This window comes from Liolophura sinensis, chromosome 6 (genome assembly GCF_032854445.1).
Source record: "Liolophura sinensis isolate JHLJ2023 chromosome 6, CUHK_Ljap_v2, whole genome shotgun sequence".
Classification (NCBI taxonomy): domain Eukaryota; kingdom Metazoa; phylum Mollusca; class Polyplacophora; order Chitonida; family Chitonidae; genus Liolophura; species Liolophura sinensis.
Window position 1 is genome coordinate 21,252,802 of NC_088300.1, and position 26,099 is coordinate 21,278,900.

The 26,099-nt window shown below is 37.1% G+C and overlaps 2 protein-coding genes across 3 annotated transcripts in view; both read right to left on the reverse strand.

Moving 5' to 3' along the window:
- LOC135466364 (EH domain-binding protein 1-like) overlaps positions 1–13,713 on the reverse strand; it is a 33,873-nt gene extending 20,160 nt beyond the window's left edge. Inside the window, exons 1-12 of one of the 2 annotated variants that reach the window (XM_064743799.1) lie at positions 13,549–13,713; positions 13,101–13,149; positions 12,202–12,791; positions 11,836–11,926; positions 11,012–11,062; positions 10,257–10,391; positions 7,783–7,900; positions 6,552–6,679; positions 5,490–5,616; positions 4,618–4,700; positions 3,643–3,760; positions 3,226–3,322 (exon numbers count right to left, since the gene is read on the reverse strand). In XM_064743799.1, coding sequence (XP_064599869.1) covers positions 3,226–3,322; positions 3,643–3,760; positions 4,618–4,700; positions 5,490–5,616; positions 6,552–6,679; positions 7,783–7,900; positions 10,257–10,391; positions 11,012–11,062; positions 11,836–11,926; positions 12,202–12,791; positions 13,101–13,149; positions 13,549–13,592 — 1,631 coding nt within the window. In that variant the 5' untranslated portion in view covers positions 13,593–13,713. The remainder of the gene's footprint in view (positions 1–3,225; positions 3,323–3,642; positions 3,761–4,617; positions 4,701–5,489; positions 5,617–6,551; positions 6,680–7,782; positions 7,901–10,256; positions 10,392–11,011; positions 11,063–11,835; positions 11,927–12,201; positions 12,792–13,100; positions 13,150–13,548) is intronic. The other variant, XM_064743800.1, reaches the window with a different exon arrangement.
- Positions 13,714–15,649: 1,936 nt separating this feature from the next.
- On the reverse strand, positions 15,650–21,526 carry LOC135466997 (EH domain-binding protein 1-like). The gene is made up of 6 exons (XM_064744750.1): positions 21,502–21,526; positions 20,567–20,625; positions 19,853–20,002; positions 18,929–19,110; positions 18,322–18,539; positions 15,650–15,842 (listed from the first exon to the last, which is right to left on the reverse strand). Exons 1-6 carry the CDS (start codon positions 21,524–21,526, stop codon positions 15,781–15,783), a joined length of 696 nt encoding a protein of 231 aa, XP_064600820.1. The 3' UTR covers positions 15,650–15,780.
- Between the last annotated feature and the right edge of the window lie 4,573 nt (positions 21,527–26,099).

A 26,099-nucleotide genomic window follows, 5' to 3' on the forward strand; every position in this document is an offset into this window, starting at 1 on the left:
TCATCCTCTACCCCAGCACTCCTGCCGGATTATTTACTGTAGCACACATCCTCCACAGGTTTTTTCATATTGACAATCGGCCGTAATCAAATGGCCTTTAGATTTCTTTACCATTTCATTCAGATGCTGAACACTTACTATATTTTTATAGTCCCATTATCAATTTTTTTTTCTTTTAGTTTAAAAACAATCTATTCTTGAGTATGGAGTAAAACATCAATCAAATAAATAAATAAATAAATAAATAGTCTAGATTTAACAAAGGAAGTTAAAAGCATACTACACGTACAGTGTATATATACATTCCAGTTTGAGTTGGTTACTGTGAAGATTTCCATACATAGCATGTTCCTTATATGACGGCAGGAATATAAGGTTAAGGAAGGGAAGAAAACTGAGCTAAACCCACAACCATCAATATGTTGCTGGAAGACCTTCACACGTATGATTAGAGAGGATAAATCACATGTATGTTTCTCACATTATGTAACAAGAGACCATAAATCTTCCCTTCTCTCTAATTTTTTTTTTAATGAAAATTACACTTCATATGTAACAAAAGATCTACTGCTCTTTGAAAAGAAAGTCATTTTCTGCCCAAAGCTAATGTGCCATTTACCATCCAGCACATAATTAGACAAGATGGAGGTCTGTTAAACTAATAGGAATTAACACCATTTAATTTGTTAACAACCACGACATGATTCATACAGCTTGTAAAATGAACGGCTTACCCTCCCCCCCCCCCCCCCCAACCCCCACTCCCCCCCAAACACAACAGCACCCCTTGCATTCTGAAGTGACAGTCCCTGTGTTCAGAAGACACCGGCCTTCTCGTAAGCGTTAATAATGCAGCGATACAAGGGGACAAGAGTTTAGACCTGTGACAGGCACAAGAGGTTTTTCTGAATAAGAAGGAAGTATCATATTTCGGAGTTCATATTTTCTTGGTGTAAAACAGACAGCTAAAATCACTTGATCAGAAAATGAACTGAACACTATTTCTAGAACAACACATTTGAATAAACCAGAAATTGTTTGCAAAAAAAATAAAGAAAGCAACAAATTCTGACAAAATATTATATAATGGATATTTCTTAATGACTTAAAATATTAAATCATACACATAATGTTTTAAAGTTCTGCTATAAAAAGTGATGAAATATTATTTATGGCTTAACAATATTGAAGTCATATCGTGACACGAACATTCTTCAAGCAGGAGAAAATCATGAAAGGAAAAAAGTTCTCTGAATTAAATGTTTAAGTCGTTCATTTTTCACCCTTAAGTAAATTAAAATTCAAACTTCCTGTACTACCTGTAGATTAGATTATTGTTAACACTACTACAATCAGCACACAACGCTGTCAGACTTCTCCACAAAAGATGACATGTTAAACAGCTCATGGGTGGCAGGCTACAGCAAATTGTACACTTACACAACGACATACAGCTCTACCTGTAGGTTTTCTTTTTTCCTTTCTTATTGTTGATTAATGCCGCACTGAATAATGTTTCACTTTGAAATGGAATTCGATACTTTCATACAACACCAGATATCGTTCATTAGTGGTTCACTTAAAAGCCTGGATTTAAATGTTACAAGATAAATATTACAAAGATACAAATAAGTGAATCATCAGTGTTTGACATGATCAGCAGTAAACAGCGAACATTGTAATACAGCTACTTTTGTGGCTTCAACCCATTATTACTTTGGTGGGTAGTTTGACTAATACGTAGATTAGTACTCTTACTACAGCTCGCGATGATATGGTTGGAAGATTGGCGTGAAGGTACAATCATTTATTCTTACTACAGAAAAAGTTACTTTATCACAAAATATACTGCCGCTGTTTATCTTCGTCCTACGCAAGGGAGAGCAATGATATAACTCTTATCACATACATGTACTATGTAATTTGTACTACAAAAAGGGCTCTGTACTTTCTCATCTAATGCCCATGGAACATCAGTAGTTAGCAAATCACTCTACTTATTTCAATGTTATTAATTCATATAGAAAATACATACTGCATTTCTATTTAGCACTAAAACTGATCCTTTTTTCATCAAAAAAAAAAAAAAGAAGAAAGAAACCTAGATATTGTGATAAGGATCCATGAGACATTTAGGTAATATTATTTAAGTTGGGAAGGACCACAACTTCACAATAAATAAATAACAAGATACCTTCAAAAGTGACTCAATGACTATCTTCAGGAGGTTAAAAGCAAAAATTGCCCAAACTTATTTAAATTGCAAAAAGACTTTTAGTCAGAGATTTAGCCACAGTTTGAAATTGAGGTGTCTCATTTCCAATTTTTTAATCTATCTTCCAAATCTTTCATGTTTCACCCGACTAGGGGATTTTAAGAAAATGAGACGCCACTCTGACTAAACTATAGATGTAGTCATGTGTATAGTGCTTTTACATATAGCTGCTTAGGTGTATTTATACACTGTAGAAGCATTTTTCAATAGACTATGATTTAAGTTATGATATATTATACTACATTAATTCTTCCGACATTTCAGCCGGCTCTGCAACAAATACTCTGAAACATTTTGAGAGAGCTCTAGGGTGTAGAGAACTAATTTGCACAGTTTTATGAAGCTTGCATGTGTAGAGACACAAACAAATCCTTTTAGCATCACTTTGATAATAACTGTATGAATAAATTTCACTGAAAGAAAGTGCTTTATTGGTTGAAAAGGTCGAAAAATTTACAGTATATACCATAATGACTGATGGCAAGTAATCAACAAACTTCATGTAAGGCAACATGAACTACCCTTAGATCCGTATTCAGTAGTCATCGCCACCAAGTCTCCTGAGAGCAGATATGGTCTCCAAGATTTGAGATCTTAGCCTGAGGCATGGTTCAGTTCAGTTCATGCTGGTTTTAACTCTGGCCATATGATCAAGTGAATGTTTATGGGTTTCCCTGGCCTTTGCCCGGTTTCCTCCCACCATAATGTTGACTGATGTGGTGTAAGTGAAATATTCTTGAGTATGGTGTATTACATCAATCAGGTAAATAAATAAAATTAAGATCAATAGAAGCCAGTGAATCTTGAATATGCCCCTTTCGAGAATGGGATAAAGCTCATGTCTCAGGTGACATAACCAATAAAAGGCAACACCTCAATGACTTAAACTAGCATAAAGTGATGGAGGAAGTAAAAAGTAAAAATCAGTTCAAGTAATTGTAATTACTTACAGAATATTTAGCTGCATCTGCCTGCGGATCAGAGCATTCTTCTTGTTGACTAACAAAAACCATTCCTGCATCAACTGCTCCTCTTCTGATTTTTTACCTGTACGAGTTTAAAATGGCAATGATTATTTATTTAGATTGTATGTGCTTTACATCAAATATTTATCACAACAAAATTCATGAAATAAATGGTCCATAATGGACCTTGATACCTTCTAAATACTATCTTCAAAAATATTGAAAAGAACAATTAAGGGGAGATAACTTTTCCGATCTATGAACAATTTTAGGTATCGACATTTTCTATCCAGTTATGCCCCCTCAATGGCCTCACCAACAGAGATTCTCCGATTTGAAAACAGGTTGTGAACACCAGCCCGGAAAGGGTACAAGTTTATGACTATGAGCAGAAAGCAGTACCTTTGTCCATGACTAATCTGAGTTGTTTCTCCAGGATAGCTGCACTCTCATCCACCTGACTCTGCTCTCTTTCCAGGGCATCCATCTCAGATTTGACATACTGGTTTGTGTCACAGAACTGTCAACATTAGACACACAGACAATAACAGGATGGTTTATCGACAACAAATACAAAATCTCGAGGTCATAACAGTTAGAAGGCTAATCTTTTCACTTTGAAAGTCTTTCTTAAGTACATGTATGTGCGACATGTATATTTAGTAGCAAACATAATCAACTCAGCTTCATTTGGGAAATGAATTCTGCAATTCCACCCAAAACAGGTTTTACCAAACACAAGATAGAGAAAGAGGACTGAGCCTGATTTGCGCACACCAGAATCAAAACCATTGTCAGTATTTTGGATTCATGCCTTCAGTTTTTATCTGATTGTCTCAAACTGTTGCAAATCAGCGTGCATTTCCTAATTTATCCTGGTGGTTTGTACTGGGAACACTTCAGGATTAGCTTTAACAAGCAGCTCTATAGCCTGTGTCTCAATTTTTGACATGCCATTTTCTAACATGGGCCAGTCATAGAATAAACGGCATTATTCCATGACAACACTGACTATTTGTGGGGTGTAGCAGCTATTGTAAATTTGCCCATGTTTGAAGATTACAGTATCTGTAGACTAAAACAAATTATTGAGGAATTAAATTTTCTGTGATTCTTCCTGCTTCTCATTTACATCATGGCTACAGAAAACGTAAACCTTCTTTTAAAAAAAAAAAAAAAAAAAAAAAAAAATTGAATGGTGTGAAGAAAGGACAATTTGTCAACATAAATATGTATTTCCACCTGTTTTCTTTTATTCTTGAAAACAATTTGCATTTCAGTTTGATATATATACATATATATATATATATATATATATATATATATATATATGATATCCTATCAATGGCCTGACACGTAACAATAAGGTATACTTACATCTTCATTGTAGAACAAATCATCAATATCTGATCTGTCCGATTCACCATCACTGCCTCTCTCTGTTTCTGGAACTGAATCAGCTGCAACAAAAACAACACATCCCAAATAATGGTATGGTTTTTTTACTAACCCTCATTAAGCAACAGAAACACTCTTATATAACCATATATTTTCAATCTTTGTATTTTATATAATTAACTTTAGCAAAACTGTGATATGACTTGGCTCTAAAATCACAACATTAATGTTGCAGAATGCAAGTTGCAAATTTGATATGCACTGAGAGAGTCTCATTGTTTGTTTCAGTTAGCCGTTGCTGTCAGTGGTTCAGAACTGGAATCTGCCAGGTGAAACATCTTTTCAATAATATGGATTGATTGACTGGTTGGCGTTTTAACACTGTACCCCAAAATTATTCACTCAACTTACAAGACAGCTGTGAGGTTTGTGGGTGGAGTAAACCTCCGTTCTTTGCAAGGTATCTGACAACCCTGACTTAAAATATCCCTAGCTGCAAAGCAGCAGAAGCTAGATTTGAACTCATGCCCTCATGGGTCAAGGGCCTGATACGCCAGTGAGCCGGCACTGCCACTATCTTAGCCAGCCAGGCCCCCTTTCAGTAATATTATGGAAGCACTACTTTTAAGTCCATTGAAGTTAAGTCACTGATTATCAAAAGAAATAAATTACAATCATTTCTGATTTGCTGGTGTGCAATAGGCAAGAGCCTGAGCTGAATGTTAGGTATACCAGATTTATTTAGGCATACCCATAGCCTAGTGTTTAACCCAAGAAACCCTATCTCTATTGCACTGTTAGCCAATCCATGTCGATTTTGTTCACTGTTAAATGAAAAGTTTTGAGCCTACCCTTTACCGCTGAGTCAGGGAAATCCTGTATACACTGTAGACTGTAGTTGGGCGATCCCAAACGTTTGCGCTGCTTTGTAGACTTGGGGCTTTTGCTTTCTATACCATTAGATAAATTATCTTTACTCTGAAGAAAATGGAAAGGATTAATGAATGATACAGTGGGGAAAGAATACTGCCCCCCTCCCCTACCCCAAAATAACACCGGTTCATTGGTTACAACCCCTGTAAATATATATGTACCTAACATTTCACCAAAGAAGAGAATTTTCAAGGAGAAATAAAGGTAATAAAAATTACCTTTGGCGATTAAGCTTACATTTTTCCAGGAAGATATCCTCCTACCTTCCACACAACTTAATCATGCAAAACTTAGGTCAATTAACGTATGTACCTACTCCTGAACACTGAATAAGCCAACATGCAAAGCACTACATACACTTCTAGAATTTGAGTTTCTTTCTTGTTTTTACTTGACTCCGATCTTGTGGATACTCTGTTCTAAAAGTACAATCTTTCAAACCTTTTGACCTTCAATCCTAACCAAGGTTTAAGAGTCAAGGGCCAATGCCTCACAACAAATCAAAATTTTTTTGGATACTGAAATTTTGTTAAACTTGTATAAGTATGACATTTACGAGGTGGTCTAAATGGTAATTTATTGGTACCACAAATAAACTCAAATTTGACTGAAATGTCAGAAATGGCATTGTAGAATTGGCACCTGGCCCAAGTTTTATAAGCCCACTTAGCTTCATAAGCTCATATCAACACATGTAAAATGACAAAGATTTATTTATTTATTTGACTGGTGTTTTATGCCGTATTCAAGAGTATTTCACTTATATGATGGTGGCCAGCATTATGGTGGGAGGAATCCGGACAGAGCCCGGGGGAAACCCAGGGGAAACCCAGGACCATCCCCAGGTTGTTGGCAGATTTTCCCACATACACCCGGAGAGGAAAATGACAAAGAGATGGAGATACAAAATGCATTTACATGTAGCTAAGGGTTAATCAGCACTTGAGTGTGTTCACCAGGTATCTGACAGCCACACCTACCTGGGATGAGTCTGTGGAGTCACTGTCTCTGGAGCGCGACCGGTTGAAGGTTGCTCCCAGGTTAGGCTTGACGAGGGTGAGTTTCTTGATCTTTAGTTCTGACATCTGCCCTGGGGAGGTTGGAGAGCCTAGGCACAACAGAGAAGCAGATGATGAACAAAGAGAAATATGGCAATCCTGCACAGGTGTCAAAATTTAAATATCAAACAAAACTTAATCAAATGCAAATTCATGGTTTTCAAAGACTTCCAATAAATAGAAATTTACGGGCAGCTATTGTTAAGGGAGAACCTGTTTTCACTTACAATGAATGATGAGACTATGGAAATTTTAAACATACTGTATATATATTCACTAAGCTTTCAAGTAATTCTAACTGCATCGTCACAGTGGCAACTGCATGTAAACAAACCTGGTATTAACAAATACAGCAAATGCAGGGACAAAGGCAGAATCATAAACGCGGTAAAACAATGAAAACATATCTGGGTATTGAGATACAGGGGGATGAAAAAGCATGCCATATTTACTAACCCGTCAGTCTCAATATCCATAATGTTTTCATTGTTTTACATTGTTTGTGTTTCCTGACTGGCTAAAAATGCCAATACTGATATATATATGCTTACTGGCATGTGCAGTTTCCACTCTGATTGTGCAGTCAGAATTACTCTAAAATCCTAGTGAAATATACTTGTATATACGACATGCCATGGTCATGTTTTTCATTGTCAGTTAAATGAAATCACTCCATACTGGTATTTACAAGTTTTAACTTCAGAGTAAGCTCACTCATGGCTGGTCTGATTTGGTGAAGAATATACTGATTTACACTTTCATGTATTTTACATAGTACTTTTACAAGAAGCCAGACTGACTTGATATTTGATATCCTTAGCTGTTTTCTATCTTTATCAGTGAATTCTGGACCCTCAAACTCCACTTCACCCTGCATTTTCTAATGCTAAATTTTGTCTACAATAAGCTTTCTTATTCAGTTCGGCCTGTCAGATATGGCTTTATGATCCACAATTTTCAAAAGTAAGAAGAGCGGTCCACATGCCTATCCACATGCCCCATTGAATATTCAACTTCAAAGCAATTTTTTTAAACTTTTTTTTCTTCTGATTATTACCACGTTGTGTAAATCATACAAATTTACCCTTCACAAACAAAGCTGTAAAGAAGAGAAAAACACATGGGGTTGAAAGGAGGAGTTTAGAAGTGTTACCTGGTGCATCCTGTGTTGGGCTTGAAGGTTGATTATCAGAGCTCTTCATGCTGGCCTGCGTGTCAGCAATCAACTTACGGGCTCGCTCTCGCAACTGCCTCTGTCGCTCATTGTCAGTCTGAAGTCACACCAACATCATACCAGATTACATGTACAACGCCTGTGCCACTTACACGTAACTTGTATCACTGTATAATAAGGGCAAATACAAAGGACGGTTTTCTTCTTCAGTCTGTCATTTACACTAAAGCTGACAACTTCACCACCATCAATCTAAGCCACAGCTTCAAAACACTCATCCGATACGTGAACACATAAATGCCAATGTGTTATACACTAAGTACACAAACATTTAACAGAGAGCATGGTTTACCCCACCAGTGTAACAAGGCCGTTTAAACAAATCCCTTGGCATACAAAGTACCCTTTCCCTACACAAGTGGACAAAACTATTTTGTTCACTTTTCCAGTCCTTGGATATCTCATGTATATAGCTGGTTTTGGTTCATGACTTTTCAAGAAGTGCTGGCCTAGGTAATTTATGTTTAGAATGACACTTCTTAACTTTCTCACACCAATACAAATTTGCAGGTAAATGGAAAAATGTGTCAACTTTGAAATTTGTAGACAAAACCAAACTAAATACATACTATAAATATATTTACCTTTCCTAAGGTACTTTACCAGCATTGTTCTCAATCATTGTTTATTGCCCTTATATACACATTACTTGAATGACTCATTGGCACCAATCGTGATGTTATACTTCAATTGATCACTTATCTGACGCAGATCAACTACTTTAATAAACCACAGCTAAAACACACAGCACAGTGCAATGGTTCTTAAAAACATCCACATGTTGAAAACAGCAGCATACACACACATTATACATTCAGAATTAATCAAGCTGAACCATGCAAATGTACACTGCAAGGCATATACATGATAAACTAAGGTCATGTTGATGACAATGGTTTAATTATATTAATGCACAAAAACATTAAAAATGATATGATTACCAATGTAGAAAACTGCATAATGGTGATGAAGAAAGCAAGACTTAAGTGTTAAGTTTTATATACATATTCTGTTTGAAAAATGGCATCACTACCCATATAATAGCCACAGAATAAGATTTGTCAAAAAAATAACTGATAAAGCAGCACTTAAAATGCAATTCAAAGAAATTAAAATTCAATAAAAATTGCAGCTCAGTATAAGTATTACCAGTATCAACCACAAAAGAAACAAGCAGGTGTGAGAAGGTTTAAAAGGCAATTAAGAAGGAAAATTGACATACATAGTCCCAGAACTCCACTTTACATTTCCTAAAGCTCAATTTTATCAACAAAAAGCTTTCTTATTCCCTTCGGTCTATCAGATAATCCACAATTTTCAGAAGCAAGAATAGTGGTTCACATGTCCTAACCACATGAACACCGTATGGGTGGAAGATAAGGGATCTTCAATGAACGTTAGACTGTGCAACCACAGTGGTCAATATGCCCTAACTACATGAACACCGTATTGGCAGACGATAAGGGATCTTCAATGAATGTCAGACTGTGCAACCACAGTGGTCAATATGCCCTAACCACATGAACACCGCATGGGCGGAAGATAAGGGTTCTTCAATGAATGTTAGACTGTGCAACCACGGTGGTCAACATGCCCTAACCACATGAATACGTATGGGCGGAAAATAACGGATCTTCAATGAACGTTAGACTGTGCAACCACAATGGTCAACATGCCCTAACTACATGAACACCGTATTGGCAGACGATAAGGGATCTTCAATGAATGTCAGACTGTGCAACCACAGTGGTCAACATGCCCTAACCACATGAACACCGCATGGGTGGAAGATAACGGATCTTCAATGAATGTCAGACTGTGCAACCACAGTTGTCAACATGCCCTAACCATACGAACACCGTATGGGCGGAAAATAAGGGATCTTCAATGAATGTTAGACTGTGCAACCACGGTGGTCAACATGCCCTAACCACATGAACACCGTATGGGCGGAAGATAAGCGATCTTCAATGAACGTTAGACTGTGCAACCACAGTGGTCAACATGCCCTAACCATACGAACACCGTACGGGTGGAAGATAAGGGATCTTCAATGAACGTTAGACTGTGTAACACCATACTCGTCTTGTGCAGTCAACCACTTCCTGTCAACAAGGTTTGAAGAATAGTCAGAGTGGAAAATCTACAAATCCCCTGTCCAACGACGGTTTTGAACCAGAACATCATGTGTCCAAACAAGTCAAAGACGAGAACTCCTTTTTAACCCTCAATTAAAAGAGCAGAAGCTGAAGAGACGTAAAATGTGAGATCTACAGTAAAAGCACATGTATCTGAGAGGTGAAGATGAACAGGACATGAGAAAACAATGAACAGTTAATGTACGAACAGAGGAGGTGAGAGTGGCACCCCATAGAGGCCGGAGGTGCTCCTACCTCTTGTGAGGACCTGGCAGGCTGAGTCTTGCCATGAGCATTATCAGCGCGGTTCTGTGCTGCCTCTTGGCGCATTTGCTCCAGAAGCATCTGCGCTCGTTGTTTCAGCTCTTCGCGTCGGCACTGGGATGTAGACTAATCAAAACGATGAAGTCAAATCCAAACCAAAACCACACGTGTAAAACAAAACAGAACAGAACATATGTTAGCATATCCACTTATATACTGTCACGAATACCAGCAAAGAGGAACATAAAAAAAAGTGTGGAAAAAGAATATATGCAAAAACCATCTTACCAAATGTATGATAATAAACATACAGTGAAAACAAAAAGGTACAAATACACCATGCTCTTTCATTACTAACATTCTAAAGTATACAAAATGTTTTCGAAAAAAAAAATGATGAATACTTAGATTACATGCATAGGCTTTCACTTCATACGAACAAATGTATAAAAACAAATCAATGACATTTATCAGGCTGTACTAGTATAAACTAAAGACTTCTTTAAATGCCTCTAAAACTATAGTCAACAAAACTGCATAAATATCAAGAAATTTTTTTAAAAATCTATTCCTGTACTTATTTATCATCACCCATAGAACAAACTTTATACACAACAAATGTAAAAACAATTTACAAAACAATTACACATAATAAATGCCACTGACAACACCCCAAAAACACCACACCAAACAAGCACTACACCTACAATGTTGAAATTTGACAGTGCAATACAATCTGAACTCACCAAGCTGGTTGGTCTTCGTCTCTCTGAGCCAGCTTCTGGCTGTGGAGTTGTCTATAACATAATGTAGTAAAATAAACAATAAATGTTTGCAGCTTTCTGAACAGTTAAGGAATCCGGGCAGTACAGGACGTGATGCCTGTCACACACTGGAAACAACGAGTGGTTTAATCTGCAGGTTAATTCAGAACCATGAGGTCAGGGCTTTTGCTGTGTAGCAAATATTTCACATGAAAATTCCTAAGTGAAAGAATGCCTCAAAAATAAGCAAGCATCAGTAAAAACACTGCAGAAAACTACATCCAAAACCAACTTTACTTTTTTTGATTTTTTTCTTGCTGGAGCAGTAATGTTAGTGCTAGTAAGTGCTACCTTACCTTACATTGTCATTTAAACAGACAAACTTGACTAGTTGATTCACCAGTTTCACTTACATATACTAAATATGAATTGGATAATATAACATGCTGGCAAGATTAAAGCTCAGTCAGCTTGTTCTATCCTAGGGAAAATAGAGTATATGAAATTTATGCATGTTTATGTACTAGACTGTACACACACATATACATACAAAGGTATGCGTAAAAAGATTTAAATACATTATTTAAAAATAACATAATTAGTCACATGAACGAGGGAAACACGAGGGTTCATTTATTTTCTAGAAGAAATTCTTTTATTTTGCTTCTAAATAGTGATGCTGAAGTAAGGGATTTAAGAGACACATTTTCACAGGCATCTAGTCTTATCCTGCTGACAAAAGAAATAACATTCCATCCTTTGTGACACTGAAATATATATGTGACATGTGTTTGTCCAGCGATTACCTGTGACGTCTCCACATGACTTTTGACGGCTCTCCTCTCCTGAATTTTCCTCTTCACAGGCTCATCACCAGCTGAACAGTTGTTGTTACGACTACAATACAATCACGCAGTTAGTCAATGCATGTTCCCATAGTGCATGTCAAAGCTACCGCATTCGCATATCTAAATGACACTTCCATGTAAGTGGTGCACCCATAATTTATTTTTTTTAAAGAATATTTCATTTCCATGACATCAACCATCTGCAAGTTGGCAGACCTTCCCACATGACCAGCAGTATTTACTGTGACTTCAAAAGTTAGCATCTTGTTTAAAAATGTACTGCTGTATAATCTCTGCACTATGTGGTTGACAAACAAATATTACCTGAGTGGTTGCGAAGTGTCCGATGAATCTCTCTCAGCAGGGGTGTCTGTTACTGGTGACTTCTCCCCTGTTTCTTCTTCATCGTCTGAGTCAAATGGATTACGTAGCTGTTTTCTAGTCATCAATTTGTCCTTCTCAGGGGAATCCTTCATTCCACTGGCCACATCTTTTGAGAGACCCTTTGGTGTGGTAGGCACAGAAGGTGATCGCTCTTTACTAGGGGACTTGCGCTTTGTTTTCTCAGGTGACACTTTGCTGGGAGACTTTGGAGGATTTCTTTCAGAGGAACTACCTCTACTAGAATTTTGTTTGAATGGTGAGCTCTCCCTGCTGGAGGAGTGTTTGATACCTTTGCCGTACATCTCTTCTGAGATTCTGGCGTCATCCTCAGTGTCATGCTCACCCACGGTGTAGGTGCTCTCACTGGCGCTCATCCCAATCTGCTGCACCTCCAGGGTCTGTCCCGTGAAGTAAGAACGCAGCTGATACAGGTAAGTCATCACAGACAGCTTATCTGGGACGGCTAACAGCACCATGTCAGACGGTTCTATCACACGGGGAATTCCACACTTTGCCGCGGCGTCAAATGCCTACAATTTACATTTGTTTTTTGATTATCTAATATGAGACAGGTTACAAAGAGTTATCTGACCTACAGAACAGCTACAGCTGGAGGAAAGCGTGTACAGCATTATACAAAAACTCCAGACATGAAGCGGTAGATTTTCAGCTCAACAAAGTAAAATGTCTAATACAAAGAACCAAAATGTAATAACAATTAACAGTTGACATATATCTATTCTCTCCGATCAGCATATTGAATAATAAATCACATAACAAGCACCATTCCTTTTAGTACTGAACAATCTGTAAGCAGGAAGAGAAAAGGAATTACTTACAAGCTTACAGTTTCCTTTGATGTCATGTGGGGAAAGACTAGAGAAATCTCTGTAAAAAGCAAAAATATTCCAGTATTATTACATTATTAAAATTGCAAGATGACAAACTACAGAGTTTTTTTTCAACATGTTGTTGAGTGCTTAACATTACTGTTTTATAAATTTACACAAGTTATTTCACAAAGATCAAAAAGATAGACACAGATACCATTTCAAATGCATCAAATACCCTAAGTACTTCAAACTCATTTCTTTCACATAAAATGGAATGAAAGATTCATACATATAATGCATGTATACATACTGTAAAAAAATATCTCTAATTTTACTAATACGCTTCCAACAGATATGAATACTGAAGTTCCACACTACTCTTATGTAAATTGTATGTAATGATTAAGATGTTAATGATTATACTGAAGTTCGACACCAGTGTATAGTGACGTACAGGAGATCAGATCTGAAGTGATGGATGATTGCACAAAACGCCATGCCATTTCTGAACGACGTTGTCAGGTTGGTAACCTTGACCCCACGATAACCTTTGGTAACCTCTTTACACCACTCAAGGATGTCCTGTACTGCACTGGGCTGTCCCCCTGGAGAAGGCTGCTCACCCTACACAATCAACAGGTAACAATGTAATATTACACTGTACGTGAATCCCATTAATGGGAATAAAAACTTAAGAACATGTAAACCCAAATGTTGCATTTAAGTAGTTGAGCTACAAGATTGCTTCTCTCCTTTCATGTGTATTTCTGGTTGAAGCACAGCATGAATGAGTGAAACCGGAGGCAAGTTTTAGTTATCTTCAGCAAGACCTGTGCTGAATAATATGGAAAATGTGACAACCACATTGTAAATTTGACCAGCACACAGTAAACTTGACCGCCACACAGAAACTTTGACCGTCAAGACAAAAAACGAGAGATCTTCACACGGGAGAAACCAAACAGGAGATGGTCAAACTTTATCAGTTACAAGTAAGGTCAGCACAACAGCACTTCACAGCCTTTTAAGTGTAAGTAAGGATAGCAGTCAGCATAAGTAGTGACTATATGTACGTACATTGGGAAGTCTAGTAGACATCATTACCTTATTCAGGTCAAGAGGTTCCAAACTGCTCCGGTCAGGTTTACTATCAGGAACATCTGGAGCTGGCCTGTCATAACAAAATATTACGAGAAGGATTATTATATTGGGCTCATTTTTAGAAGGAGAAAGGAGGGCGGAAGGTGTTGGGGGGGTAGTGCATGCCCTTTCATCAGACATCGGTTCAATTCCACTCTCAGACAAGATTCACCTTCTTGGAGCATTGATAGTAATGTGGTGTTCTAATTTGTGCTCTTGCATAAGTTCACAGAAGACCATGTGTCTTCCACAAATGCCAAATATACCACAAATAAATAGGTCTGAGAGTTCACCAATAAATTATTGAAGGACATTTTGTTTTCTCAAGGCTTCATTCACCCAACCATAACTGTGATGAGCTTTTTAAGTGTCAAGTCTTCAAAAGACCTGAGAAAGTGCCTGACAAATTAACAGACGTTAGGCCTCAGCTAATCCAGACAGAGACAGTTTGAAACTGAATGTCACTAGAGACTGACATGTTGTCAGAACTGAAGAAGTCCCCTCTTCACCTAAAGTGACAGTTGCTGGCTTCAGAAAACAAACTACTGTTCAATCTATACGGTTGAATAGTATAGAAAAGACTTTGTAAATGTATTACGTATGGGCTACAGTTATATATATATATTCATACTTAAATAGATGACCAATTTATCAATGACACTGCAACATCTAACGAAGGAAATGATATACTTCACTTTCAGTCATAATTTATCACCAAAATGTATGGAAGGTAAGTTTAAATGCAAATTGTGATATGTGCCATATGACCTGATTTTTTCTTTGCACAAAATGCCAACACTACATGCAATGCTATTCTAAACTGTAAATTAATTTCAACTGCAAGGTATCAGTGCATTTAAATATTAAACATGATAAGTGGTACAGGTAACAGCCTTCCTATATGTGTGCCAAATGCTGCATGTGCAGTCTGTCCCTATAGAAGATTTACCTGGTTTTGCCGTTAGCACTACGAGGTTTGGGCGTCGGCTTCTCTGTCTTTCCTGACCCCGGGGAGGGGTGATGGGGCGCACCTTCTTCTTCTGCTCTGGAGGAGTATTGGGAGGGGTACCTTTGTAAATGGGTCTTTGAGGAGAGGGAGCTTTTCTCTTGGGAGTAGAGCTGCGGACGCCCTTTGGAGGGGAGGATTTCTTATCACTAGTGTTAACAGTAACTTTTTTATCATTATGACTTTCTGTTTCATCATCAGGAGTTAACGATTTTTCTCTTAGCTTGGGATTTGTGATGCTGTTTCTGTTTTGGATAGATGGTGAAGCAGTAAGCTCTGTGGAGTCTTCAAATGGGTTAGTGCTGCGTGGTGCTCTGCTCTCTTCAAATGGATTAGAGGACATGGATGTATCTGAGGGGTGTGGCTCTTCAAACGGATTTGAGGACACGGATGTATCTGAGGGGCGTGTCTCTTCAAACGGAGCTGAGGACACAGATCTATCTGAGGGGCGTGGCTCTTCAAACTGGTTCAAAAGTGAGGGGTCTGGGTCAGCAAAAGGGTTTTTATCCCTATCGTATTCTTCCTCTTCATTAAACGGATTCATGAAAGGGGGTGTCTTGGATTTCTCTCGGGTTTACACTTTTCAAAGAGAGGGGGTGAAGCTGGAAGATAACAGAATTCACAATCAACACAACAACTACACAACACTCAGTCACTACACTACAAATGATACCACAATGGTACATAGTTTTATGCCGTGGTCATCAATACACTACAAAATAAGTGTACAATACACATGACAACTTTCTTACATGTGACATCACTATATACATAAATCAAAGAAAAAACAAAAGAAACAAATACATAATTACAGTGTGAATGATTTCCGGTCATATGAAATGTTAGACAGCTTGAGTACATATGTACTAACACTATTAAGTGTAAAAATATACAATTAGTGGCTGCTTGGATAAAGGCCTCAAAACCCAGTAGACTGAGTTACCTTCACTAACGCAGGTCTTGCATCCTGATCTTGTTGACATAAAATCAATCCCACACTTACATGCTTTTCCAGGAAATCTCATTCTCAATGCCTTGAAACAGTTCTCAAAGTGACAGACAGTCTAACACTTTTAGACTAAAATTTTAGAATTTTAGAAATATTCTCATCTAAACAAACCTTACATGCAATAATAGTGAGATTCTCAGAAAGAACTATGAATAACCATGCAACTTCAAAATGTGAACAAAACGATGAAAATCTAACCAAATGCAACAGACCCTCTCGCTACAAAGCTGAACCAAAAGAGCAGAGGGGATGGGCATTGCAGTGCTGAAGCCTATATGCTGCCAGAATGAGGGGAAACGTCAATAGAATAAGGCAGGTGCAAGGTGCTACTTCAAATGTTCAGGTACACCAAGACATTGTAAGGGGGCCAGAAATGTACATTTTCGGAAAAGTGTAAGCTGGTGAGGTCAAGGATAGGAAGGATATTAAGTGTGGATGTTAGATTTAGCTAACTGTTAAATAAATTAACCTTGGAGCATTATCATGTTAAAAGTTTTCAGTGCTAAAATTTAAATGTGGGTATGATTACTTGATAAAATTATTTATACTAACTATAAAAGTTGGATCAATTCAGAGATAAGACATTCACTGGTAGAAAAATCAAGGGAACTAAGGAACAAGACCCTTTACAAAAACTGTTTATGTATAAACTGTAAAACTGCCAACTGTAGTCACAGCAGTGAATATTCATTCAAAAAGCAAAAATGACTGAAAGAACAAGGAGCACGTGAGTTGCTACAGTGCATGTTAACCTATGATAAATCTTTTTAATAAACACAATGTTTTCAATGTACACAGAGCTTCCAACTTTTTCAAATTTTCCCAAATTACAGAAAAATACAGAATGAAAATAAAGATATGACAAACTGAACACACTGAAAGGCCTGTGCACCTTTTACCTATGAAAATAAAGTAGAACAACAGAGCAAACTGCAAATCAAAGGACATCACAGACCAAATCAAACCCGAATTCGCAACAGCTGCGACATTCTACAAAAAAGTCAATGGCGTCTTGTACTCAGGCCCCAGCTAAGTGTGTGGCCCATGATATCAGGATGTCAAAAATTTGACAGACCAACCAGCAGACAAAGCTTCTCATACAGCTGCTTGTCACAGAGAAAAAAAACACAATAAAGGAATTGCATGCAGTTTTCACACACTTGTTATAGCTTTTATGTCTTTATGTTCAAATCTATTTCAGAGACATGCAACTATCAAAATGGCTCACTCCCTTACCAAGAAAATAAGCCTAAAATATTTCAACAACAAATGGTTTTACAATAAACATCATTGCACAGTTTCACATATCAAAGCAAACTAGCCCATTTGAACGTTTTAGATCTATCAGGGAACAGAAAAGAACAGTAAAGACTAGGAAGGTACAGTGCTCTGGAGCTACGCAGGTAAAAGGAACAATAACCTAAAATAAAGTAAAGGCTAAGCCAACAAAGATGCAACTTAATAAAAAAGAACACCAGGATCTGAGATTCACGTGATGGCTGGATGGGTAATTACCACTTACATGTATTTATTTACTCATTTGATTGGTACTTTTCCTAAGAATACTTTTCCTGCACAATGTGCTCTAGCAGAGCTGAGAACAGAACGTTTCAATGAAAAAGTATTGTATTAAAATTATGATATTCAAAAAAGTTCATGGTCATAAAGTGAGAGGTTTTCCTTTTGATTTCATGTATATATATATATATATATATATATATATATATATATATATATATATATATATATATATATATATGCATACACATTAGTGTGTGTGTACTGGGATTTTTGTGTCCCAGTTAGTTTAGTTTGCATTTATCCAATTTGCAGGCATTTGCTGACCCAACATGATCTTTGTTCTGTACATTACTGGATTTTGATGAATGCACAGTATTCCTAAAATGATATGTAAATCTAACACTAAAGGCAGATTTCTAGATGAAGTTCCAAAGATATATTTCCAACCCTACAATAATATTATGGTAATACATCTAGAACTGCCTCTAAAATCAAAATTAGACTCAGATCCTGGTGAAAGAGAAACTGAAAGTAGAAAGAAGCAAACAAACCATGCAAACCGTCCTCCTCCTCCTCAAACTCAGGCACATCAAAGGGATTATCATAGTTACTTGTGTCACTAAGATGAGACTCATACTGAGACGCCATCTCATTGATTTTGGCAGACAAATTGTCATCATCCTCCTCATCTTCGTCTAAATCATCAAGATTGCCGATGTCAGCTTTCCCAATACTCATCAAACTCGCAACACTCTGCATGTCCTCATCACTACAACAACAGCAAAATGGTAAGTATACATCAGCATGAAACCATGGAACTGTAACATATGCTTGTGTTATAAGGCACTTCAACTCAGCATGAAACCATGGTACTGTAACATATGCTTGTGTTTTAAGGCACTTCAACTCAGTATGAAACCATGGTACTGTAACATATGCTTGTGTTATAAGGCGCTTCAACTCAGCATGAAACTGAAGTTCATTCCTTGATAGCTCTGATAAATTGTTAAACATTAGATTTTTGTGCTGAACCAGTAAATGTAAACGGCAAGTACTAAGTGTTCAAATTTCTTTACACGTCACTTTTTTCTTCCAAAAAAATCATAAAATGCAGTGAAGTGAAGAATTTGATGTAACTATATTAAAAACCAGACTTACGTAGCCTTGCCTTCCCTTAGGAAGACACAGGAGAGAGTGAGTGTGATGCTTGCAGATACAACCTTCTTTGTAGCTGGTTTCAGTTTCACTTTTATGTTAGTTTGTGAAGGAATGTGACTCGCATAATTCTTCATATTTATAGACTTGCTGGCCAGGATCTTTCTTCTTCCATTTGCAGTTTGCTGAGCACAAACAAAAAGGAACAAAATCCATAACAGAGGACTTGAATCTACCTCACTCCCCCAAATATGAGTAACAACGACCTGTGAGTGTCACCAGTTTGGTCGTGATTTCTGGTGACAGCAATCGTTTTCCTTTGAGTTAAGTTGAATGCCTTACGTTAATTTTGTCTTATAATTACTAGTAACTTTAAACAAATCGTAAACGGACAACAAGCAAAGACCATCCCACAATATAGCGATGAGATCTAAAACTTAAGTTGGACTTTAAGCTCAGCAGATAGTTCTCGTGAAAGACGGTCTTTTGGCTCTGCCCTGTCCTGGAAGTTCAGGAAATCGGGAAATTCTGTTGTCAAGACACGTCGACAATCTGCCATGAAGGATATAAACAAACGTGTTCTGCCTTTGTTACATATTAATAGCCAGATCTCCAAACTGTGACATGGTTGAAAAGACCAGTCAAACAGATCCAAACAAACGTTTCAAAACAACTTGGGGAAAATAATATCTTTCCCAACTTATCCAACTACCTCACTTTAAGATGTTCTGATATTAATAAAGTTATCACACTTGAGAAAAAAGCTCTTAAATGGCCCTACAAAGCGCATAAGTCAATCAGAATCAAGCACAATAAGCTTCTTCAAAACCTCTAACCTATAAGGTGATTCACTCTCCAACATGTAATAAAAGAACTATTGTTTTGAATTCACTGGAATTCATCTTCTATCCTGCGTAAAATACTCACATCCTCTATCACAAAAGTCCATTCTTTATCCTCGTACTCCTCTTGTCTGGAATCCCTAAATAGTGTCACTGTAATCTCTACATTCTCTGGGACAGTCCAGTTTACCGAGCCCAAGTATGGGTTTTTGATACTTGGCACCCAGCTCTGGGCCTGATTAGAGATAAAAAACAAAAACATGTAATACTGTAAAGATGCCACAAGGTATTATTTCTTACAATATTTTCACTTTTGATTTCCATCATAATTCTTCAAAGCCACTGTTGTTGACATTTCTTATGGTCAAGCAGTGACAATGGTTAAGTGGTGTAAATTTAAAATTGTTAACATTTCACTGGCTTGTAAGTCACAGAAGAATCTTCATCATACTCTGCATGATGTGAAAGAAGTAATTATCACTGTGGCACATTCAGGACTATAACCATTAGGTCTGAAATTGACCATTGATCAGACCACAAAACATTAACATGTTATACCCTTGAATTTGAAATTCATAAAGCCGCATTCATCAAATTCGGCCAGTGGAATGAATGTGTAAAGTAGCTGTACATGTATTTCATCAGCTGCATTGAGACACTGTGATCTGACGAAATTTACAATCGCATGAAATAGTGCATGTCTTACTTTCGCCTGACTGAATTCACATAGGTGCACGCTGCTTTACTTTGTATCCATAAGAATGAAGACAAAAAAGAAGAAAAAACTGTCTCGACTTACTGTGGTTAGATTTTCGTCGGTTCCTTCTGGTCCATACAACACAAAGCTTGTTTGGTTGCCTGGAAAAAAAATGCCATTGTCAGATGAATGAAGTTTTCCTAGAAATACAAGATTCATATGACTAACTAAAAAAGATTAATTTTTTTGATGATTTTAAATCCCAGCTTTATAGAGTTCAGAGATTCTGATAACAGGGTTCTACTTAATTACCACCTTTGGGATCCCTTTCCCATACAAAAGCTGTGATTGTGGTTACAAAACCGCAATATGGTTACAGGTGGTTACTACATGTAACAGAAAATGGTGACTTTCAAATTACGCTGCTTAAGCTGAAGACAGAACTTTCCAGACAGAGATGTGCTTATTTGTAGGTACCCAGTAAATATGCTGAAAGAACTGCTGGATTTAATGTTTGTCTTTACTTCACATAGATAATAATAAATTCTATGCTTTACATACATGCTGATTTCTACATGTGAAACCAAAAGGACACTCAAACTACTTAAAAAGGTATTATTTCCCAGAATACAGCATGTACATAGGTTATGCTATAAAACTATTTTTACCACTTGCTACTAATGAAGAACAGGAGACCTGTTGAAATGAGCTTAAATATAATGAACCTTATTTCCTAGTTTCGCAAGTCAAGAACTAATCTCTTGTTATATCATAACTGTTGTTGTGTGACAAGGAAGGTAATTCAGTAAAGGATCACCTTTTAGTACATATTAGTGTAATAATGTTAAAAATGAGGATGTAACATACATTTAAAGGAGATCCCAAATGACTTTATTTTCACACTAAATATTCCCTAAAACACAATATTTATTAAACTACATTTAAATAAATATTATGTAGCTAGTTCTAGCTATTTTTTATTTATGTATTGAAAAGCTCTGTAAGCATTGACAAAGCCATGTATTCGGCCCACCCACTCTGTGATTTTCCAGAATTAGCCATCGTATGACTAATCTATAATTACCCCTACATGTACACCTCTTATTTAGCACCCTGGAAATCATATAAGTCAAACAGTTTTGCAACAAATATTTTGAAAGATACCGGAGTTGTTTTAGATCCTTGAATAGCATAGCGACTGGGCGATACGATGTTCAATTTTTGCTCACCCCCCCCCCCCCCCCCCCCCCCCCTGCCTCATGGACGTTGTAGCAAGTCATATACATGTTCAACTACGATCGATCGGGCCCCACGTAATCAAAGGGTGTTTACAGTGGTCCATTATAAATTTTCTCAATCTGCGGCATTTTTAGGCCATGTATACAACTTCCCAGTATCCTGCGTTGTCTTACTGCAATTGCAATCCACACTTGGGCATGGAATAATCTTGAAAATATGTGTAAAAGTGTAGCGATTACCTCCTGTGGTCTGTGTTGTACACAAGAGAAGCCTCACATGCATGCCAGCAACTGTATTACCGTGATGTCACAAAGTCAATGGTGGCTCTAATGTTTCTAATGTTTGATCACCAAATTCTACTGTTTTTCTTCACTTTTCGACGTTTTAAACCATCACAATGGATTCAGGGGACAATAAACTACCTATATGGAGATTGGAAGGCCAAGCATTGAGGTTCTACTGTAATAAATATATTCACACTAGAATTTCATCTTTTCACTAACAAATGTGCCCAACCGGGATTTTTTAAAAATAAATTCATAAATATTATCATAATTCAGATTAAATGCATATGTTTGGATATAAACAGCAAATTTACTTTCATATAAATTGAACAGACATGCATAACATCCTTACTGAGACTATTATTATGCAAATATGATATATACCAAGAGATGGTCCCAAATACCCGCAATACAAAAACATTAAGGTGGGAAATGAGGCATAAAAATGTGAATTGATGTTAACTGTAATATCTGGTCTAGTATTGCTAAAAATACCTTTAATTTTCTATAACATGAAAGCAATACAAAAACATCCCCACACCTACTATACATAGGACAATATGCATAATATGTACAGGGTGTCCCAGAAGTCGTGCACCATCCTGATTTTCATTTTTTTTCTGTGCTTCAGATTTAATACTGATTTTATTTTTTTTTTCTCTCTTTCAGAGTTAATTATGGCTAATAAACTAACAGTACAAGAAAGAGCTGAATTGGTTTTTATGTTTGAAAGAGATGGGGCAACACACCTCTCTGTAGCTCAAGCATTCAACCTCAACCTGGATGGTGCGCGACTTCTGGGGCACCCTGTATAATAAAATTCTTCATCCCATTTTCCTATTTAAGAACATGGCATAATTCAACAAGTTCAGATAGAATCATATGCAAGAAGTAACACAGAGCATTCTACACTCTAAAATTATTTAAGTTTGACTGTACTGAAACACCACAGACCTTTTCAATTCTACGACAGTAGTAAGCTTTATGAGTGGATGAAACCACTAGCCTTTGGCAAGTTAACAACACACTTTCCCACATGTGATGTACAGATGTGAGCATGAAAGACGTGGTGTTCAATGAACGTCACACTACACAAACAGTCACACGAGCGTAGTCAACCAATTGTTCTCACTAAGGCTTTACAAGCCAAGGTCAGTTTTGAACCAGCATCCTATGTGTCCAATACTGAACTATCGATACATGTACAATACTGTAGTATCGATACATGTACAAATGGCAGACGACTGTTGACATAGAAAAAAGTACTACAAAATTCGCTAATCTTCATTTTCTTTAGTAACCTTTTACTAATCAAGTGTTACAAAATATGACTTAGGATAGGACACCAGTAATGTTCTTAGTCACTTTAAAATGATAAAAATAAACAATAAATTACACTGAAACTTCCATGACTTCAAAAGTCTAACACCTTGTGAACATCATGACAAAGCAGCTGTGAGTATGATTCATTTGGCTCCAGGGTTGGAAAAAGGTGCATACATGCACCGTGTACAGGTACAAAAGATCAAATCAATCCATTTTTTCTGATATTTCATTATTCAAAAACGTTTAGTCAATTCTAAACAAACATGCTATAAATCGTGGGACAGACTGCAGTATCTTGCTGTACAATTCGATGTCTCGGAAATCTGCAGACCAACATGTGCAACTCCATGGCAACGTCCATCGACAATCTTCAGACTCATGTAGGCATACATGTACATAGGCAGTAGTGTAATGAGAACACTTACATGTGTATGTATACAAATACACAGTGCCCATGGACTTCATGTCATTGTCTAATCACCGATGACCATGTGGTTCTACACTCTGCAAATCATCAAACTGGTCGCCACAACTGAGCCCATAATGCCAAACGTGAATTCAAGGGACTTTTCTTTTGCTTTTTCTTTAGGAGAAGTTAAATATCAAATATGATATCTTTAATTTGGTTGGACATTTTCAAGAAGGTCAAGTCATTGTGTAAATTAGATTCTTATTTTCTAAACACTTTTAATTGACAAAACACCAGTGTATGTAAAAAAATTACCTGTGCACATATATGTAGGATCAAAATTCAGGTGTACAGTTAGCATGTACGTTTTTTTCTTAAAATCAACCCCTGGGCTCTACTATTGTCCATTAATATGTCAAGGTTATAGCAAAGACTACTGTATTTCTCCTAAAATTTTGCACACGATTAATAAGTCACTCATTTTGTGTGATTCTGGCAATTCCATTGACCTAAGAGAAGCGTTTTGAGAATTACATGGAAGGTAGGACAATATTGTACCCGAAAAATGTAAGTGTCAGCACCAACTCTTTCACGACATTTACATGTAGCATACATGTACATGAATTTGCTTTAAAAATTGTACTTTTGAGGGCAATTTTTTTGGAAAACACAGCAAATAAAAGAAATTCATTGAAGTATAGGCTCTTAAACTACAAGTAACAGCCAACTGTACTACTTAAAAGAATATATACATACAACCAGACATATATATATATATATATATATATATATATATATATACATGTATTATATAAATCAAACAAAAAACATCTAGAATTGATTACTCACCACTTTTTGGTACATTCTACAACCGCCTCAGAATAGGAAGCTGTAAACTGGAATTTAGAGGCTGATTTCCCCACTCTCTGTAATCTCTTCCACACGCTCATTTTGTTATCATGGACAGGTGGTTTCAGATACTGGTCAACATATCACAACAGGTAACTCTGTAAGAGGAACAACCAACATCAGAATAACACACAGGATAGGTGGTTTCAGATAATGGTCAACATATCACAACAGGTAACTCTTTAAGAGGAACAACCAACATCAGAATACCACACAGGACAGGTGGATTCAGATAATGGTCAACATATCACAACAGGTAACTCTGTAAGAGGAACAACCAACATCAAAATACCACACAGGACAGGTGGATTCAGATACTGGTCAACATATCACAACAGGTAACTCTGTAAGAGGAACAACCAACATCAGAATAACACACAGGACAGGTGGATTCAGACACTGGTCAACATATCACAGCAGGTAACGCTGTAAGAGGAACAACCAACATCAGAATACCACACAGGACAGGTGGATTCAGATACTGGTCAACATATCACAGCACTTAACTCTGTAAGAGAAACAACCAACATCAGAATACCACACAGGACAGGTGGATTCAGATACTGGTCAACATATCACAGCACTTAACTCTGTAAGAGAAACAACCAACATCAGAATACCACACAGGACAGGTGGATTCAGATACTGGTCAACATATCACAGCAGATAACTCTGTAAGAGGAACAACCAACATCAGAATACCACACAGGACAGGTGGATTCAGATACTGGTCAACATATCACAACAGGTAACTCTGTAAGAGGAACAACCAACATCAAAATACCACACAGGACAGGTAGATTCAGATAATGGTCAACATATCACAGCAGGTAACTCTGTAAGAGGAACGACCAACATCAAAATACCACACAGGACAGGTGGATTCAGATAATGGTCAACATACCACAACAGGTAACTCTGTAAGAAGAACAACCAACATCAGAATACCACACAGGACAGGTGGATTCAGATACTGGTCAACATATCACAACAGGTAACTCTGTAAGAGGAACAACCAACATCAGAATACCACACAGGACAGGTAGATTCAGATACTGGTCAACATATCACAACAGGTAACTCTGTAAGAGGAACAACCAACATCAGAATACCACACAGGACAGGTGGATTCAGATACTGGTCAACCTATCACAGCACTTAACTCTGTAAGAGAAACAACCAACATCAGAATACCACACAGGACAGGTGGATTCAGATACTGGTCAACATATCACAGCAGGTAACAAGTGCAGGTTATTGTCAGGTATAGTATACACCACAGGTATACATACTGTACAATACCTGTACACATACAGAGCTCTCCTCATGAGAAATTCCTGGGTTAAGTCATGAAAGTAAACTTGTGATAATACAAGTTGTCCTCATATCATTTCCTGATATAAGTATATATGTGTGTACTTATGGCATCATAACAAACGAATCCCGGTATACGACAATTTATACCCTT

Coding starts and splice junctions, on each gene's coding strand:
- LOC135466997 (XM_064744750.1), bottom strand. CDS start 21,526: ATGGCTAATTCTGGAAAATCACAGA. Junction 20,626..21,501: donor TAATTCTGGAAAATCACAGA/GTGGGTGGGCCG, acceptor TTTTTTTTCCAG/GCAACCAAACAAGCTTTGTG. Junction 15,843..18,321: donor GGAGGAGGACGGTTTGCATG/GTTTGTTTGCTT, acceptor GTTATCTTCCAG/CTTCACCCCCTCTCTTTGAA.